This window comes from Ammospiza nelsoni, chromosome 26 (genome assembly GCF_027579445.1).
Source record: "Ammospiza nelsoni isolate bAmmNel1 chromosome 26, bAmmNel1.pri, whole genome shotgun sequence".
Lineage (NCBI taxonomy): Eukaryota > Metazoa > Chordata > Aves > Passeriformes > Passerellidae > Ammospiza > Ammospiza nelsoni.
Genome location: NC_080658.1, coordinates 4972527 through 4988362, shown reverse-complemented (window position 1 = coordinate 4988362; position 15836 = coordinate 4972527). Strand labels below are relative to the sequence as shown.

Below are 15836 nucleotides of genomic sequence, written 5' to 3'. Positions count from 1 at the left end.
GGGACGGGGACGTGGTACCGGCACCGTCATCCCGGGACTGCCGTGTACCGGCACCGGCATCCCAGGACCCGCTCACGGTACTTCCCTGAGCCTCAGCGTCGAGCCCCGGTACCACAGCGGCACCTGGGGACTGGCCCTTGGCCCTGCCCCGATCCCCCGGTGCCACCCCGGTACCGTGACCCACCCGCGGTACCAGCACCGGCCCCGGTACCGATCCCCCAGCAGTGCAGCTGCCCCCGGGACTGACCCCGACACCGACCTCCCCACTGCCCTCCCGGGGCACCCCACAAGGACACACGGGGGTCCCCAAAATCCTCCCTGCCCCCGGTGCAGCTCCGGGGGGACACAACCACAGCCGAGGGCAGGGCCGGGATTTATTGTCCGGGAGGAGCAGAGCGGGGCCGGGGTCCCACGGGTACGGAGGGGCTGGGGAAGGAGAGCGGGGTGAGGGGGGCACGGGGGGACCCCGCTACTCCTGTGCCTGGCCCGGCTCCTGTGCCTGGCCCGGCTCCTGGGCACTGCCCGGTTCCTGTGCCTGGCCCGGCTCCTCCGTGTCCCCCTCGGCTGGCGGCCGCGTCCTCTTGAAGAAACCCATCTGCAAGGGGACACAGTGACATCGGGCCCTAGGGGACCCCGCAGCAGGGATCCCACAGGCTCAGCCCCCCGGAGATCCCTGTGGCACCACCGCGGGGACCCCCTGACTCTGGGGACCCCACAGTGTCACCCACCTGCTGTCCCCTGTCCTGTCCCACAGCCCCCAGCCCAGCACTGTGTCCCGTGTTTCATGGTCCCTCTGAATGTCACCGGTGTCCCCGGTGTCCCCCTGCCCCCACTGACCTTCCACATGAGGAGGATGAGGAGGGTGAGGAGCAGGAGCCCGGCCAGGCCCCCCAGCACCACCCAGCCCACCGGCACAGCCCCCTCGCCGCCGGGGCTGGCGCGCACCACGCACGTCTCGGTCTGCAGAGGGACAGGGAGGTGACAGCGCTGCCACCGCGGCCCGTCCCGTGTCCCCACGGCCACGGCAGCCCTACCTCAGCCTGGCCGCTGGGCAGGAGCCGGGGCTGGACGCGGTAGGGCATGGCCGAGGTGCTGAACCACGCCTGGGACTGGATGCGGAATTCCCGGAGGTGCTCCCGCTAGGGACAGCAGGGGGACGCATGGGGACACATGGGGATACATGGGGACACATGGGAACCTGGCATCAGGGGTGCTGCCAGCTCACAGGACACCCATGACCCCACATATGGTATCCCCAGGGTGCTCTCTGGGCACCACCGTGCAGGAGGGGACATTGCGGGGATGCCCTGATGCCACCCCGTCCCCTCTGTCCCCAGGAGGGGACAGTACCTGCTGCAGGGTGTCCATCCAGAGCAGGGCGTGGACGCTGACCAGTGCCCGCTGGTCCTTGCCCAGGCTGGCCACGTGGCAGGTGATGTCCACGCAGGTGGCATTGTCACAGTCCTGAGGGTGGCGTCCAACATGGTGGGTGTCGGGGGGCCCCCATCCTAGGGGACACTCCCAGCCGTGGGCTGCATGTCCCCAGGGTCACCCAAGGGATGTGGTCCCACCCTGGCAGCCCCAGCTCGGCCTCCATCACACCCGCAGGTCCCCAGGATCACCCAAAGGATCCATTCCCACCCTGGCACCCCAGCCCGGCAGGGCCCCAGGGTCACCCAAAGGATGTGCCCCACCCTGGCAGCCCCAGCCCTGTCTCCATCACCGCCGGCAGGTCCCCAGGGTCCCCGCTCACCACACGGACGAGGTCCCCCAGCCCCAGGTCCCCCAGCCCCGCTCCCGAGGCCGGCTCCGCCTCCCGGCGCTCCCGGTGCCGGCTGCCGTTCCCGGGCGCTGCGGCCGTCGGAGCGGAGATCTCCAGCTGGAAGGGGACACAGAGGTGACACCACGTCCCTGCCATGTCCCAGCGCCCCCGCGGGCAGGGTGCCGCAGCCCGTACCTGTGCGGGGTTGAGGGCAGGGTGCTGGGTGCAGTTGGTGCCCCCCTCGGTGCCCAGCCCCAGCAGGTAGAGCAGGACGTGCTCCCCCAGCCGATGGGGCACGGCCAGGCGCAGGGTGACCCCGCTGACGGTGCCGGGACCTTTGTTGTGGAGCTGCGGGAGGACGGTGGGTGATGCCAGGCACAGGAGATGGCACCGGGGAGGGGACAGAGGGGACATCCCCCGAAATCACCTCGTAGACGTGCTCCAGCCTGATGCCGTGATCCTCGAGGCGCCGGCTGCCCCGCACCCCGTGCCAGCCCGTGGGCACCACCATGGTGGCTGGCAGGGAGTTGCTGGTGGGAGAGGGGGGTCAGTGTCGCCCTTGGTGCCCCCGTTGTCCCCGTGTCCCCCTGACCCTCACCCTCGCAGCTCCATCTCCGCCTCTGCCTCCACGGGCACTGTCACTGTCACCGAGCCGTGGCTGGGGCTGGGGCTGTTCTTGCTGTGGGGACACAGCGGGATGAGACACGGACAGAGTTTGGGGACACCGAGCCCGAGGTGCCAGCAGTGGGTGGGGGACGGGGGGGCAGCACGGTGTCACCTGCGCAGCTGCAGGTGGAAGGTGATGGCGTCCCCCATGTCCTCCAGCCCGGACACGCTCAGCTCCATGTCCACGGTGATCTGGGGACAGCAGAGGACAGGGGCAGGTGGGTGACCAGCCCTGGTGGGTGACAGGCACAGCAGGGACCCCCCTGTCCCCTTACCCGGGCTCCGGCTTTCATGGGATTGCCCAGCTCGCAGAGCACCACGTGGGTCCCGTTCTCCTTCTTGGGGTTGCAGCTCAGCTTCTCCTGCCCCTGTGGGGTGGGGACACATCAGGGACCCCACCAGGAACCAGCCACACTGGGGACCTGCATGAGCTGAGGGCAGGGCTTGAGCCCCAGACACCCCTGAACAGCCATCACCAGTGGGGACCCTGTGAAGGGTGACAGCCACCAAGGGCAGCACAGGAACCCCCAATCCCTGGGCAGCCACCCCCACCAGGCAGCCCCATGGAAGATGAAGGACACAGTGTGAGCCCCCTGATTTGGGTGTCCCCTCTGTACCCAGCACTGTCCCCATTCCCAACCCTGGGAATGTCCCCTCTGTCCCTCTGCCACCTCCAGTCCCTCCCCAGGATGTCCCCCTGCTGTCCCTGCTCCCTCTCAAGACATGTCCCCAGTCGTCCCCCTGGATGTCTCCTCTGCTGTCCCCATTCTTCCCTCCAGGAGATGTCACCTCCTTCCCCTCCTCCATCCCTGGAATGTCCCCTCTCTGCACTGTCCCAAATCTCTTCTCTGTGATGTCCCCTCTACCAGCTGGGCACCCCCTGACACCCATCCCCACTGGGCACCAAGGAAGGTGACAGCACCAAGGACACGGTTTGGGTCCCCCACCCTGGGCATCTCCCAGCACCCATCCCCACCGGGCACCCCCAAAGAGGCAGGTGATGCCAGCAAGGACAGGACGTGCCCCCGCCGCCCTGGTCACCCCTGTGACACCCCTGTGACACCCCTGGTCACCCCCAGGCTGTCCCTGTCCCACCCACCGGGATGGTGCTGCGGGCAGCCTGGTAGTGCGTGCCCGGGGGCAGCTGCACCCGCAGCTCCGCCTCGAAGGCGCCTTCGCCCGCGTTGGTGGCGCTGGCCCGCAGGGACAGCACGGCCTCGGCGCCGATCAGCAGGCGCTGGCTGGGGCTGGGGGACACGGGGACAAGGGGACAGGCTCAGCACCCCGCGGGGACACCGGGCACGCCCTCAGTCCCATCCCCGTGCTCACGTGTGGGCGGCCAGGTGCAGGTCGGGCACGCAGAGGTTGTCATCGCCACAGTCCTCCAGGATGATGTGGGTCTGGCAGGGGACAGCGAGGGGACAGGGAGGGGACAGGGAGGGGACAGGGGGGACCCCCCCATTCGAGGTGAAATGGAGGAGAAGGAGTCATTGGGGACATCCCAGGGAGGGACTGGGCTGGTGGAGGGGCCAGACCGGAGGTTTGGGACAGTGCAGAGCAGAGAGGGGACAATCCAAGGATGGAGGGGAGGGAGGTGACATCTCCGAGAGGGAAGAATGGGGACAGCAGAGGGGACATCCAGGGGGATGATTTGGGACATGCCCTGAGACACGCCAAGGAGGGAGCAGGGACAGCAGGGGGACATCCTGGGGAGGGACTGGAGGTGGCAGAGGGACAGAGGGGACATCGCGGGGTTGGGAATGGGGACAGTGCTGGGTACCGAGGGGACACCCAGGGGAGTGGTTGGGGACTGCAGGGTGAGCACAGAGGGCAGAACAGCACGGGCACACCAGGGAGTGGCAGGGACACTGAGGGGCACATTCCAGAGGGAACAAGGGACAGTGGGAGGGGGACGGGGCAATCCCGGGGGGGGTTGGGGACACTGGCACAAGCTGGGGACCCCAGAGCTGAGCTCAGCCAGGCCGGGGGTACCCACACGTGCCCTGGTGGGGCTGAGCCCCCCCCGTGTCACCACGGTGATGTCCCCCCACAGCCACGTCCCCCCTACCTGTGCCTGCACCAGGGTGTCCCCGTAGAGCACCAACCCCGGGGCCTCTCTGGGCAGCGTCAGGGCCACGCTCAGCGCCACGGGGCTCAGCTTGTCCTTGAACTCAGCCTTGTCCTGGGGACACCATGGGCACAGCACTCCGGATGGCATCCCGTGCCCACCCCACAGCCCCCACCCATCACTGTCCCCATCCTGGGACAGGGACACACTGTTATCCCCAACCTGTCCCCAACCCTGTCCCCAACGCTGTCCCCATCCCGTGGCGATGCCACATCCCCATGCCCGTCCCCTCCATGACTGTCCCCTCCCTCTGCCGCCTGTCCCCGTGCCCGTACCCGCAGGTAGGCCGTGAGGTTCCTGCACACGGGGGGTGCCCCCGGTGCCACCAGCAGCGCCTCCTGCCAGGACGATTGGTGTCCCCGCAGCAGCAGCACCCGCCGCGATGGCCGCGGCTTCAGCCGGTCCAGCTGCAGCTCAGCCTCCAGCTCTGGTGGGACACGGGAGGTGGCACTGGTGACACCCGCGGTGACACCCCGGTGACACCCCGGTGACACCCCAGTGACACCCCAGTGACACTGGCACTCACGGATGCTCCGAGGGATGTCCTGGCCCGTCACGCTGACACAGAACTCCACGTGGAAGCTGCGGGGGGACACCACCAACAGCGCTCAGAGACCTGTCCTGTGCCCACGGTGGTGTCCCCATAGTGTCCCCATGGCAGTGTCCTCTCACCAGCTGACGGGGACGCTGGAGTTGGGCAGGGAGCAGTCCAGGATCTCAGGGTTCAGCCCGTCGGGGACGCTCAGCTGGGTCCGGGCCACCACCACGGGCAGTCCCCTGCGGCACGGGGACATTGCTGAGGTGCCAGGGGACCCGAGAGGGAGCCCCGGGCCACGCAGGGACGGGCACTCACAGGTACACGGCCACCTTGGCTGCCCCGTAAGCCCCCACGAGCAGATCTGCGGGGACAAGCAGAGGGTCGGTGCCAGGGCGGTGCCAGGGCGGTGCCAGGGCGGTGTCCTGCCAGGGCTGTACCCGCGTAGCCGTTGCCGTCCAGGTCGGTGGCACCGCGCAGGGCGAAGCCGAAGGCGGCGGCGCCGGGGAAGGGGCTCTCGAGGCGCTGCGTGGGCACCGGTGCCAGCCCCTCGCTGTGCCCGCGGAAGATGAACACCTGCCCGCTGCCACTGTCACCGCCCTGCGGGGCGCCCACGGCCACGTCTGGGGACAGAAGGGACTTGAACTCCCCCCGCCCCCCGCGCTCTCCTGCCTCAGTTTCCCCCAGGCGCGGCACTGAGGGTGGCACAGCCCCTGCCCGCCCTGCCCGCTGTTACCGCCGAATCCGTCCCTGTCCAGGTCGCCCAGGCTGGCGATGGCGGCGCCGAAGCGGCCGTAGGGGTGGGTGCCCGTCAGGGTCTGGGGGGGCCCGGCCAGGCGCTGCTGCCCCCGGTAGAGGTAGAGGCGGCCGAGCTCGCTGCGCTGCCCGTCCGAGCGCCGGGCCATGAACAGGGGGGCACCCACCAGCAGATCGTCCCTCCTGTGCCCGGAGCGGGGGCACGGTCAGGCTCCGCGGGTTTGGGGGCCGGGGGCACCCAGAGCTGTGCCAGGCACGGGGCAGCACCCCTGGGTGCCAGGGAGGAGGGGGGACTGTCCCTGCTCTCACCCGTCCCCATCGACATCGGCCACTGCCACCGTGTGCCCGAAGTACGAAGCCACCTGGGAAGGGTGAAGGTGGCACCGGGGGGTGCTGTGGGACGGGGCTGGGGTGCTGTGGGGCACCGGGGGTGTCAGGACAGGGGTACTGAGGGGTACCTGCTCGCTGGCGATGCCCCGCAGCCGGCGCAGGGTGTCCCCCGCAGTGAAGATCTCCACCTGCCCAGGGCAGTGTCAGCGCCAGGCCCAGCCCGGGGTGACACATGGCGGTGTCCCCTGGTGTCCCCTCGGCGCCGGGCACTCCGCAGCACTCACCTCACCCCTCGTGTTGCCCTTGTTGGGGACCCCCACCACGTACTCTGTGAGGGATGAGAGCCCTGAGTGCCCCACTGGCACATTGAGGGGGGCACGGGGATACCCCTGGCATTGGGGTGGGCACAGGGATACCTCTGGCACTGGGATGGGCACAGAGATGGCAGGACGGACCCCTGGCACAGCCTGTCCAGCCCCCTCGGGAAGGGGAGCAAGGTCACTCTGGGGTGCCCCAGGCCCATCCAGCCCCGTTCCCTGCACCCCTCAGCCCTACCTTTGGTTTTGGGGTTGCCATCAAACTCGCCCACAGCCACCGAGTATCCTGCAGGGAGATGGGCACTGGTGACTTGGGGTACCCCAGCAGGAACTGGCAGTGGGGCAGGGTGCCCGTGCCCGCTGCTCACCCCGGTACCCGTCCTCGTAGTCCCCGAACACCGGCTCCGTGGGGCGCCCGGGGCTCCCCAGCCACAGCAGGGACTTGCCGAGGAAGCGCCGGAGGATCTTGTCCAGCTCCACCGAGTACACGAGGCCTGGGCACAGCGGGGCAGGGAGCACCAGCCCTGGCGGGGCACCCGCTGCCACCCGCCCCAGGCTGGCAGCGCCACTGCGGGTGGCACTTGCGGGGCACCGCATCCAGGGTACCCTCTCCCCGCCGTGCCCATCCCGGGAGCACCAGCCGGGTGGCAGGACTCACCTGAGAAGTAATACCCGCCGGGGGCACCCAGCACCAGCGTCCCATCCTGCGGGAGGAGCTGGCTCAGCATCCCCCGAGGTACCCTGGCATCCCCCCCAGAGCATCCTCAGCCAAATATCCCCCACCCCGGTATTTCCCCCAAAGCATCCTCAGCCAAATATCCTCCACCCTGGTATTTCCCATCCTGGCACATTCCAGCCCAGCATCCCCATCCTGGCACCCCCTCATTCCTAGGGCCTCTCCTCCCGGAATTCCCACTGCACATCCCCACCCCAGCATCCCCTGCCCTGACACCCGGGTACCATCCTGGCCGCACCCTCTGCATCTCTGTCAAGCCCCCCCTGGGCATCCCGGGGGAATCCCCCCAAGGTGCCCAAGCCCCCCAATCCCCTCTCACCGGGGTAGCAGCGGCGCTGAAGCCGATCTCGCAGTAGCGCCTGTCGTGCGCTGCGGGCACAGGGCAGGGTCAGGGGGACTCGGGGCTGGGATCCCGGGCAGGATCCCCCCGTTCCCGTTCGTTGCCCGTTCCCCGCTCACCGTAGCCCGTCTGGCGGTAGGTGCTGGCCATGGTGCGGTCGCGGCACGGCGAGTACCACACGGAGCGCTCCGGGCTCCGCACGAAGCAGGTGCCCGTGGGGGTGCGGAACGCTTCGTGCTGCCCCTCCAAAGCGTTCCAGTGCTGCAGCGGGGCACAGACCTGGGCACGGCGATGGCACGGGCTGAGTGCCCACCCCGTGCCCACCCAAGGTGCCCACGTCCCCCCCGATGCACCCACCACCAGGTTGCCGCGCCAGCTGGTGACGGACGCTCCCAGCCACTGGTGCGATTTGTAGGTGCGCAGCTCCAGGGTGCCCTGGCTCTCGCTCTCGTCCCCTGGGGGAGCGGGACAGGGGCAATGTGCGGGGCTGGCACCCCCCGTGCCCGCCCCCCGCCCCGCGGAGCCCACGCACCCGCAGTGTCCATGGGCAGGGGGTGGCAGGGGGTCCGGCCGGGGGGCCAGGAGCAGAGGAACACGGCGCCGGGCTGAGCCACGCCGGGCTGGGAGGTGTTGGCACGGGGGGCTCCCACCGCCACGCTGGGCCTGGGGGCAGAGCGGGTGTCAGGGTGGGCGGGGATGAGCCGTGCCCGACCCCGGCCCCCGGTGCCTCCCTACCTTCCCTCGCTCGTGTGGAAATCCAGGGCGAAACCGAAGTAGCTGCCGGGGGGTCCCTCGTAGATGGTGGGGGGCTCCTGGAGAAGCCCCAGCGTGGGGGGCAGGCGCAGCCCCCCGAGGAGCAGCAGCACCCGCAGCAGCGCCATCGTCACCCCAAAATGGGGCCACAGCCGCTGTCCCGGGGTGTCCCGGGCTTATCTCGGGGGACGCAGCTGGGGCCGGGCCCGGCAGGAATGGGGAGCACAGGAAGGGCCCCCCCGGACGCGCATCCACTCCTGCGGGGAGCCGGAGAGGTGCGGGGGAGACGGATGTGGCTGGAGCAGGGCGGGGAACGGGAGGTGGCAGTGCCACCACCGGGAGACACGGTGACAGGTTGGGTGACACGGTGAGGGACACAGTGACAGGGTGGGGGACACGGTAGGAGGGTGCGGGACACGGCCACAGCAGCCTGAGCCTATCGCCCGGAGGGTGCCAGTCTCGGGGTGGCTGTTCCGGGATGGGCAGCTCGGGGTGGCTATTTCGGGGTGCAGGCAGTCCCCACCAGCGGAAATGAGGCGAGCGGGGAGGACAGCAGGACACAGGGCCCCTCCATCGGCCCCGATCTCCCCTCCACAGCCGGATGGAGCTGACAGCACCGAGCCCGCCCGCACCGGGCATCACCCCCACAGTGTGCCCTTCCCCAGGGCAGGGACACCCCAAACCCTGCCAGGGCTGTGCAGGGCAATGGATCTGACAAGGGGCCCTGTTCCCTGTGCCCTCAGCCAGGCCTGGGACAGCCACAGAGCTCAGCCCAGCCCGGAAAGCGGCATCAGCCCTGAACCCATCTACAGAATTAATTTAAACTTCGTTAATTAAGGACAGTCAGGCTGCCCCGGGGGCTCTTGCTGCCCACCCAGCGCCCGTGGCCGGGAGAGGCCCCGGAGCAGCTCCCTGGGAGCCGGCCCCTGTGGAACGGGGCTTTTCTCCAAGCTGCAGTGGGAAGCAGGACAGGGCAGGGACTCGGGGGGTTTTGGGGGACACAGGGGGTCCCTGCAGGGCACCTTGGCCCCTGGAGCGGGGTCTGTTCCAGCCCTGTGGAGCAGCTGCGGCTGGAACAGAGCGGGATTTGCCCAAAGCCGTGGCACAGCTCCGAGGGGTGGGAAGGGTTCAGCTGAGCCCGGAGCAGCTCCAGGAGAGGACACCGGACTCAGGGGCAGCTGCTCCTCCTCGGGAGGTCTCGTCCCCAGCTCGCTGCAGCATCTGAACCCAGCTGGAGCCCACCCCAGAGCCCCTGAGGGCAATTACAATCCTTTCTTCCGTCCAATTACTGCATTTCCCGTTTCTTTCAGCACTGCGGCACCATCCCTAGGGCAGGTGGCACCCTGGATCTCTCCGTCCTGCTGGCATGCAGGGGGGTGGATTTTTTGCTTTAATCAAACCAGGAAAAGAGAGGCTGGTGCTCTGCACAGCAGCTCCCCACCACCACACAGCATCACATTTCTTTTTCCACAAATCATTGGTTTATTAGAAAGGTTTTTTTCCCTCATTTTACAGCATATATATATATTTATATATATATCTTATGTGACAAAGTTAAATACAGTCTGTTTATGCTTGTAAGTAATGACAGGTTAATTATTTTAGCGCTATCCTGAAGTCCAAAAACAATCCCTGCCCACAGTGCAGTGGGGCCAGGGCACAGATGGGCCCTATGAAGCTCAGCTCTGACAGTAACACTGAATTGTCTGGTATTTACAGGAAATTGAGTCCCTTTTTTGTGACTGCTGTCACTCTGACCTGCTCCAATTCTCATTTACACGGTGAGGGAGCTCAGGGGGGTTTGATCCTTTGACTCTGCCGGGCCTCGTGCTGCACTCCAGGGAAGAGGATGAGGAATGGGACAGGGATGTCACCACGTCCCCACACTGCTCTGAAATCCCTCCCTCCAGCCGTGGTGGCCCAAGGCTGTGACACCTGCAGTGTCACCTGAGCTGGGTGATGCTGGGAGAACTGGGAAATCCCTCATGGACTAAGCTGGGGTAACCCTCTGTGTGGGCTTGGAGCAGTCCCAAGGCTCCACATTACTGCTTCCAAAGAGGGGGAAAAGGAAAGGAAAAAAGGGCTCCTATTCTCTGGGAGCACCCTGAATTCCTGCTGCTCCCCAGGCTGCTCCAGTGCCCATTCCTATGGCAGGGAGGAACACAGAACCTGCCAGAGTCACTGCTACCCCCACACCCTCACCTCGCCCAAGTCTCACCTGTTGATTTTTTTTTCTTTTGCAAAATTCTAAATTAAGATTTTGTTTGTTTTTACATTTTATACTACATAAAAACTTCAAAAATACATGAGCTTGATAAAATATACATGCTTAGCTGTTCTGCATCTAGCTGAAACTATAAATTGAACCTTTACAAGTGTCTTAGGTCACCTACAGCAAACATATTTACACAGAAGCCACCAAAACAAGTACCACTAAGAACTGGCTGTAAAAAATATTATTGCGATATACTACAAATGTAACCTTTGATAGGAGCTACAAAAAGCAGCATCTTTGTTTACAGAGTTCAGTGCAATTCTTTACATTAAAAAAAAAATCCTATAAATTAATAAAGAAACCATCAGTGTTACAGAGGAAAGAACACGTTTTACATCCAGGCCGCGCTCCCCCGTCCTCTGTATTGCTTCAATTCCTAAAGGATTTGCCTTCTCTCTCCCATCCCAGTGCCTCTTTCCCAACCCCACAGAAGATGGAATTCAAAGTGATTTTTTTCCCCCTTTCAGGAGAAGAGTGGTCAAAGCCCAGACTGGAATCCCAACCCCAGAGTCTCTCTCCAGTCTGGGATATCCAGGCATGGTCCTGGCGCAGGAGAACGTGGATGCAGGATGGGGAAGGAAGGGAGCTCTGGGCACACACACAGAGCTCCTCCTCCTCTTTACACTAAGATCTTACTTCCACCTTTGCTGCTCACACCAAGAAAAACCCACATGTGCAGAGAAAGGGGCCAAGGAACCTCCTGCAATGCTGAAAGCTCAGGCCTCCAGCCCCTCCACAGCCGGCAGCGCCCGATGGTCCATGACCGTTTACAAGCCAGGTTCAATCATGCTATTTGAATTAGATGACCTCATTAAAAGGATTTTTTAGAGATTCTTTAGTGTGGATGAAACCTCATTTATCATATACAAGGTGGCAGAAGGAAGATGACCAAGTGTAAGAATCCAGGGGGGAAAAAAAGCCTTTCCAAGTGTCTCACTGTTGTAAAGGTGAAATGGTTCCTCTGGAGCAGTGCTGCTGCGTGCATGGAGGAGCTGGAGTGAGACTTCCCTGGGGTGCAGCCACCTGCCCAGCCCTCGAGCCCCCGGCTTCTTTGGCTGCTCAAGAGTGAAAGGAAATGCTCAGGCCTCACCTGCCCGCTGGCTCGACTCCAACCCCTTCCCAAAACGCCAAATATTCTCCTTCCTCCGAGGTTCCTTCATCGTGTCCTTCATGTGCCGTGGCTGGGTGGATGCTGCAAGTCCTGTCCTGAGAAAATGGGGTGCAGCAGGGGGTGGAGGTGCAGGGCTGTGGCAGCAGCAGCAGCTGCTGGCCTGGGAGCCAGGAGGGTCGGGTACAGAGCGTGAGGGACGGGGTGGAAGGTGAAGGGGCCGGGGTGGATGGCGGACGCCGGAATGATGTGGATGGGGTGGCTGGCCAGGAACGTGGCGGGATGACCTGGAATAATGGAGTGGGTCAGGTGGGACAGGGAGATGGGTGTCAGGTGTGGCTGGGGGATGTGGTGGACCTGAGCGAGGGGCTGTGGGTGGGGATGGGGGTGGATGCCGATGGCAGCAGCAGCAGCAGCAGCGTGGTGCTGCAGGATGGCGTGCTGCACCGTCGTGATGGACGTGGCCGAGGCTGCTGCCGGCTGCTGGATGTGGATGGGCTGGAGGGCAGGGGCGGCCGGAGCCAGGGCGGCCGAGGTGGGGAAAGCCTTCACTTGCTTGGCCAGCAGCTGCTGCTGGATGTGCTGCTGGGCAGCCTGCTGCAGCTTGCTGTACTTCTCCATCTCCTCGGGCGTGAAGGTGATGGGCTGGCTCTCCAGTGGGGCTAGAGAGGAATCTTCTCCCCCCTCCCGATCTCCTTCCATGCTGGGCTCCCCGCTCTGAGGCACATAGCCAGGAAAGTGCTCAACATCTGGAACTAAGGGCATCATACTGGTTTCCACTGGGACTGTCTGGTTGCCCCCATCCATAGGCTCCAGCCCATCACCGTCGCTCGGATCCGAGAGGAAGTTGTGTGGCATGACCAGATCTCCGGAGCCAAAGCACTCAGGGAGCGCCGGCGTGTCCAGGGGAAGGGATGGCATCTCCACAGAGGCTTCATCACGTTTCTGCTCATCCAGAGGCTTGTCCTGAATTACCATCACCACATCTTCCAGGAGAGACTGGCTGGCCAGCTGACCCTCCTCCATGCCTTGGGAACCATCCTCAGCATCTGACAGCTCCTGCTCCTCACCCCTCTCCAAGCCAGACTCCTCATATCTTTTGGAGTTTGGTTTCCGAATGGTTGGCAACTTCCCAATTAAGGGCAGAACCGGTTTGTTGCCTAAGGAAGGAGGCAGTTTGGGGCCAAAGTAGCCCTGGGGAGGATCTTTGAGCTTTATGCCCACTTTGTTTGCCCCTGACAGCATCTCATCAGCAACACAGGGCTTCTTCTCAACCTTCCTGGACTGCACCTTTTCCAAGAGCAGCTTTGCAGTGACGGAGTTCCTCTCCTCAGGACTGCAGTCCCCCTCCGAGGCCCGCCCCATGCCAGAGCCACTGCTGTTCTGGGACAGGGAGCCAGATCCTTTCAGATCCTCTCCTTTGCCATCCTCCTTCTTGGGCGGCACCGCTTCACCTCGGCCTGTCCGGAAATAGTGAGGAGACTGCGAGCGATAGATCTTGGACCGAATGAAGTCCCTTCTGCCAGACCTTCTCTCCTCGGGGCTCTCGTGGCCCCGCGAGCCCTTCCGTGACAGGGACCGCTGCGAGTGGCTGCGGGTGCTGCGGCTGCGGTCCCGGCTGTAGCTGCGGCTGCGCTTCCAGCTGCGCCCGGTCCCGCTGCGGCTCCTCCTCTTGCTCCGGCTGCGGCTGCAGCTGCTGCTGCGGCTCCTGCCCCGGCTCCTCGATCTCGACCTGCCCCGAGGGTGGCTTCTGCTCCTGCTCCGACTCCTGGACCTGCTCCTGCTCGAGCTGTAGTCATCTTCCGACGAGGAGTATTTGCGCCGCTTGGAGCGGTGGTTGGAGCCGTTGTAGTCGGAGTCGTCCTCGGAGTCCTGGGAGCGCTTGGAGTGGCAGCGGGAGCGGTCGCTGTAGTCGCTGTAGCTGTCGTCTGAGTAGCTCCTGTGGCGGCTGTAGCGGCTGTGGCCCGAGGAGGCCTCCGAGCTGCTGGAGTAGGACCTGTGTGAGGAGCGCCTGCGGCCCGAGCGGGAGCGGCTGCGCGAGTGCTCGCTGCCCGACTCGTAGTCGTCATCGCTGTACTGCGACGGGGACTTCTGGTGGCAGTGCTTGCCAGGGGAGCCCTCATCACTGTCGTCGTCACCGCTGCTCTGCCGGCTCCGGCAGCTGCTCCGGGGCTGGGACAGAGCCGGGCAGCGCCGCCTCGCTCCAGGCACCTGCTGCAGCTCAGCCTTGTGCCTTTTGCTGCCGTGCTCTTGGCAGGAGTTACCCCCGTCCTCTTTTTTAGTACTGCTTCCCTCCTCGGCAGACAGGGATTTCCTCTGGGACTCCTGGGAGCATCGCTTTTTCTTCTGGAAATGGCTGCAGTCTTCAGACAGTTCAGGTTTCAGTGCCCGGTCGGACTCGGTTGAAAGGGAGGATTTACCTTTTTTGTGCCTGTGCCTTTTCCGTTTCTTGGGTTTCTCTTCCCCCAGCTCAGCTTTCCGGGCCTTCTCCTCAGCTTCCTCCTTGTGTTTGCGTTTGTGTCTGCTGGACTTTTTGTGCTTCTTTTTCTTTTTGTGTTTATGGGACCTTCCAGATTTACTCTTCCCCGTTACACTCTTACTGCTGTCCTCCCCTTCTCCCTTACCGACGCTCCCCAGACCGGACTCCTGCTTGCTCTGGGGTTTGTTTTCCATTTTTTGAGCAGAACTGTTCTCTACACTTTCAGCCTCCTTGGCTTTGCTCACCTCACCAGGTTCTGTGCTCTGAGTGTTGTCCTTACAAAGCCCCCCTGGATCCTTGGATTTCTCTGCCCCTTTCCCTTTTGCATCCTTGTTACGGGAGAGCTTGAAGTCAAAGTACAGGGGGTTGCAGCTGTAGGACACAGAGGGCTCAGCTTTGGTGAAGATGAGCAGCTCTGAAGGCCACTGCAGTGTCGTGCTCTCATCCTTACTCAGAACAGGAAAAAAAGGTCCTGTGGGGTGCTTTGGTCCCTCAGAGCCATCTCTGCAGCCCGAGGCAGGAGGAGGAGGAGCTTCTTTAGCAGTGTCTGGCTCAGGGGGATTGCTCTCTGGAAGGTGCTTGCTCTCCTGTGTGTTTTCATTCTCTGGGATGTCTTCTCGTTCTGTTTTGCCCTGCTGGGCTGCAGTTTCAGTAGTACTCTGTTCCTTCTGCGGCCCCGTGCTCTCGGCAGCCTTTTCTGTGTGCTTGCTGGGTTTGGGTTTGGGGGAACTCCCCTTCTTCACTTCGTGCGCGTTTTTTTTGTTCGTATTTTCCGCTTCCGTTTGCTCAGTAGCCTTCATGAAAAGCAGGAATTGAAAGTTGGGCTTTACTTTACAGTGGGCTGGGGGGATGTAGTGGTAATATTCTGGTTCCACAGCTGTTGGTCCATCTTCTCGCCTCATCTTCTTCAGTTTGGATAAGGTGCTGGCCAGAGCCCCGCTGTCCTTGTCGTGCTGGTCATCGTCCTCCCCCTTGCCATCAGAATTATTGGTGCCTTCACCCTCCCCAGACTTCTGCAGGCTGCCACCCTCTGAGGACCCCCTCTCATCACCTTTTGCCCCATCTCCAGAACTGGACTCGTCTACGTGGTCCTTGAAAACAGAAGCGATGGTCTCCAGCTTCACTGGGGTCTTCTTGGCAAAGGAAAAGGACACCCCAATCTTCTGCAGGGGAGTTCCCAGAGAGCCCTTAATGCCAAAGCTGATGGCCTGTGCCCCCTGTGATGCCTGGCCTGGCACCACAGTGCCTTGCCCAGTGTTCAGGAAGCCTCTGTCCGTGGTCATCTCTGTGCCCTGGCCGGAGCTGGTCTGGACGAAGGAGCCGCTGTTGGCTGCGGAGTCATCGTCGTCTCCGCCTTCCTCATCCACAGCCACCGTGGTGGTCCTGAACATGGGCCCACTTCCAGGAGCACTGGAACAGGGGAGAGAGAAAACACAGCTTACTGGTGTCCCTGTCCCTCTGCAGCAGGATCCATCCCTCACTGAAGACAATCCTGCACCCAGACATATGCATTAAAATATCATTAGACAGCCACTCAAAGTTTGTAATAACAGTAAATTACTGAAGAAAATGTATTGCTGGATAAAGCAATTTGGGGATGCTCTGCATGATCAGTTTAGTGAATTCACTCCTACCAAAAGCACAGCAGTGT

General features: G+C 63.5%; 2 protein-coding genes across 5 annotated transcripts in view; both read right to left on the bottom strand.

Annotated features, from left to right (window-relative positions):
* Positions 1–361: 361 nt before the first annotated feature.
* On the bottom strand, positions 362–8451 carry ITGA2B (integrin subunit alpha 2b). Its single transcript, XM_059489146.1, has 30 exons — positions 8306–8451; positions 8103–8233; positions 7928–8025; positions 7690–7849; positions 7550–7599; positions 7153–7198; positions 6863–6988; positions 6733–6780; positions 6462–6505; positions 6306–6365; positions 6157–6209; positions 5828–6030; positions 5532–5714; positions 5410–5455; positions 5229–5333; positions 5083–5138; positions 4832–4983; positions 4497–4610; positions 3758–3828; positions 3528–3675; positions 2704–2796; positions 2541–2620; positions 2361–2441; positions 2190–2292; positions 1958–2110; positions 1754–1879; positions 1351–1464; positions 1035–1139; positions 838–960; positions 362–595 (listed from the first exon to the last, which is right to left on the bottom strand). The coding sequence occupies exons 1-30, from the start codon at positions 8449–8451 to the stop codon at positions 470–472; spliced, it is 3144 nt and encodes a 1047-aa protein (XP_059345129.1). The 3' UTR covers positions 362–469.
* Positions 8452–9781: 1330 nt separating this feature from the next.
* The window catches only part of GPATCH8 (G-patch domain containing 8), a 56480-nt gene continuing 50425 nt past the window's right edge, over positions 9782–15836 (bottom strand). For all 4 annotated transcript variants that reach the window (XM_059489141.1, XM_059489143.1, XM_059489142.1 and 1 more), the window contains one exon: positions 9782–15595. In XM_059489141.1, coding sequence (XP_059345124.1) covers positions 11767–15595 — 3829 coding nt within the window. In that variant the 3' untranslated portion in view covers positions 9782–11766. The remainder of the gene's footprint in view (positions 15596–15836) is intronic.

What these genes read in the sequence shown, in the direction of transcription:
- ITGA2B (XM_059489146.1), bottom strand. Translation starts at nt 8,451, where the DNA reads ATGGCGCTGCTGCGGGTGCTGCTGCTCCTCGGGGGGCTGCGCCTGCCC. An exon ending in TCAGCGCCGCTGCTACCCCG is followed by an intron (nt 7,199 to 7,549) that starts GTGAGAGGGGAT and finishes CTCCTCCCGCAG; the next exon opens with GATGGGACGCTGGTGCTGGG. An exon ending in GCCGATGTCGATGGGGACGG is followed by an intron (nt 6,031 to 6,156) that starts GTGAGAGCAGGG and finishes CTCCGGGCACAG; the next exon opens with GAGGGACGATCTGCTGGTGG.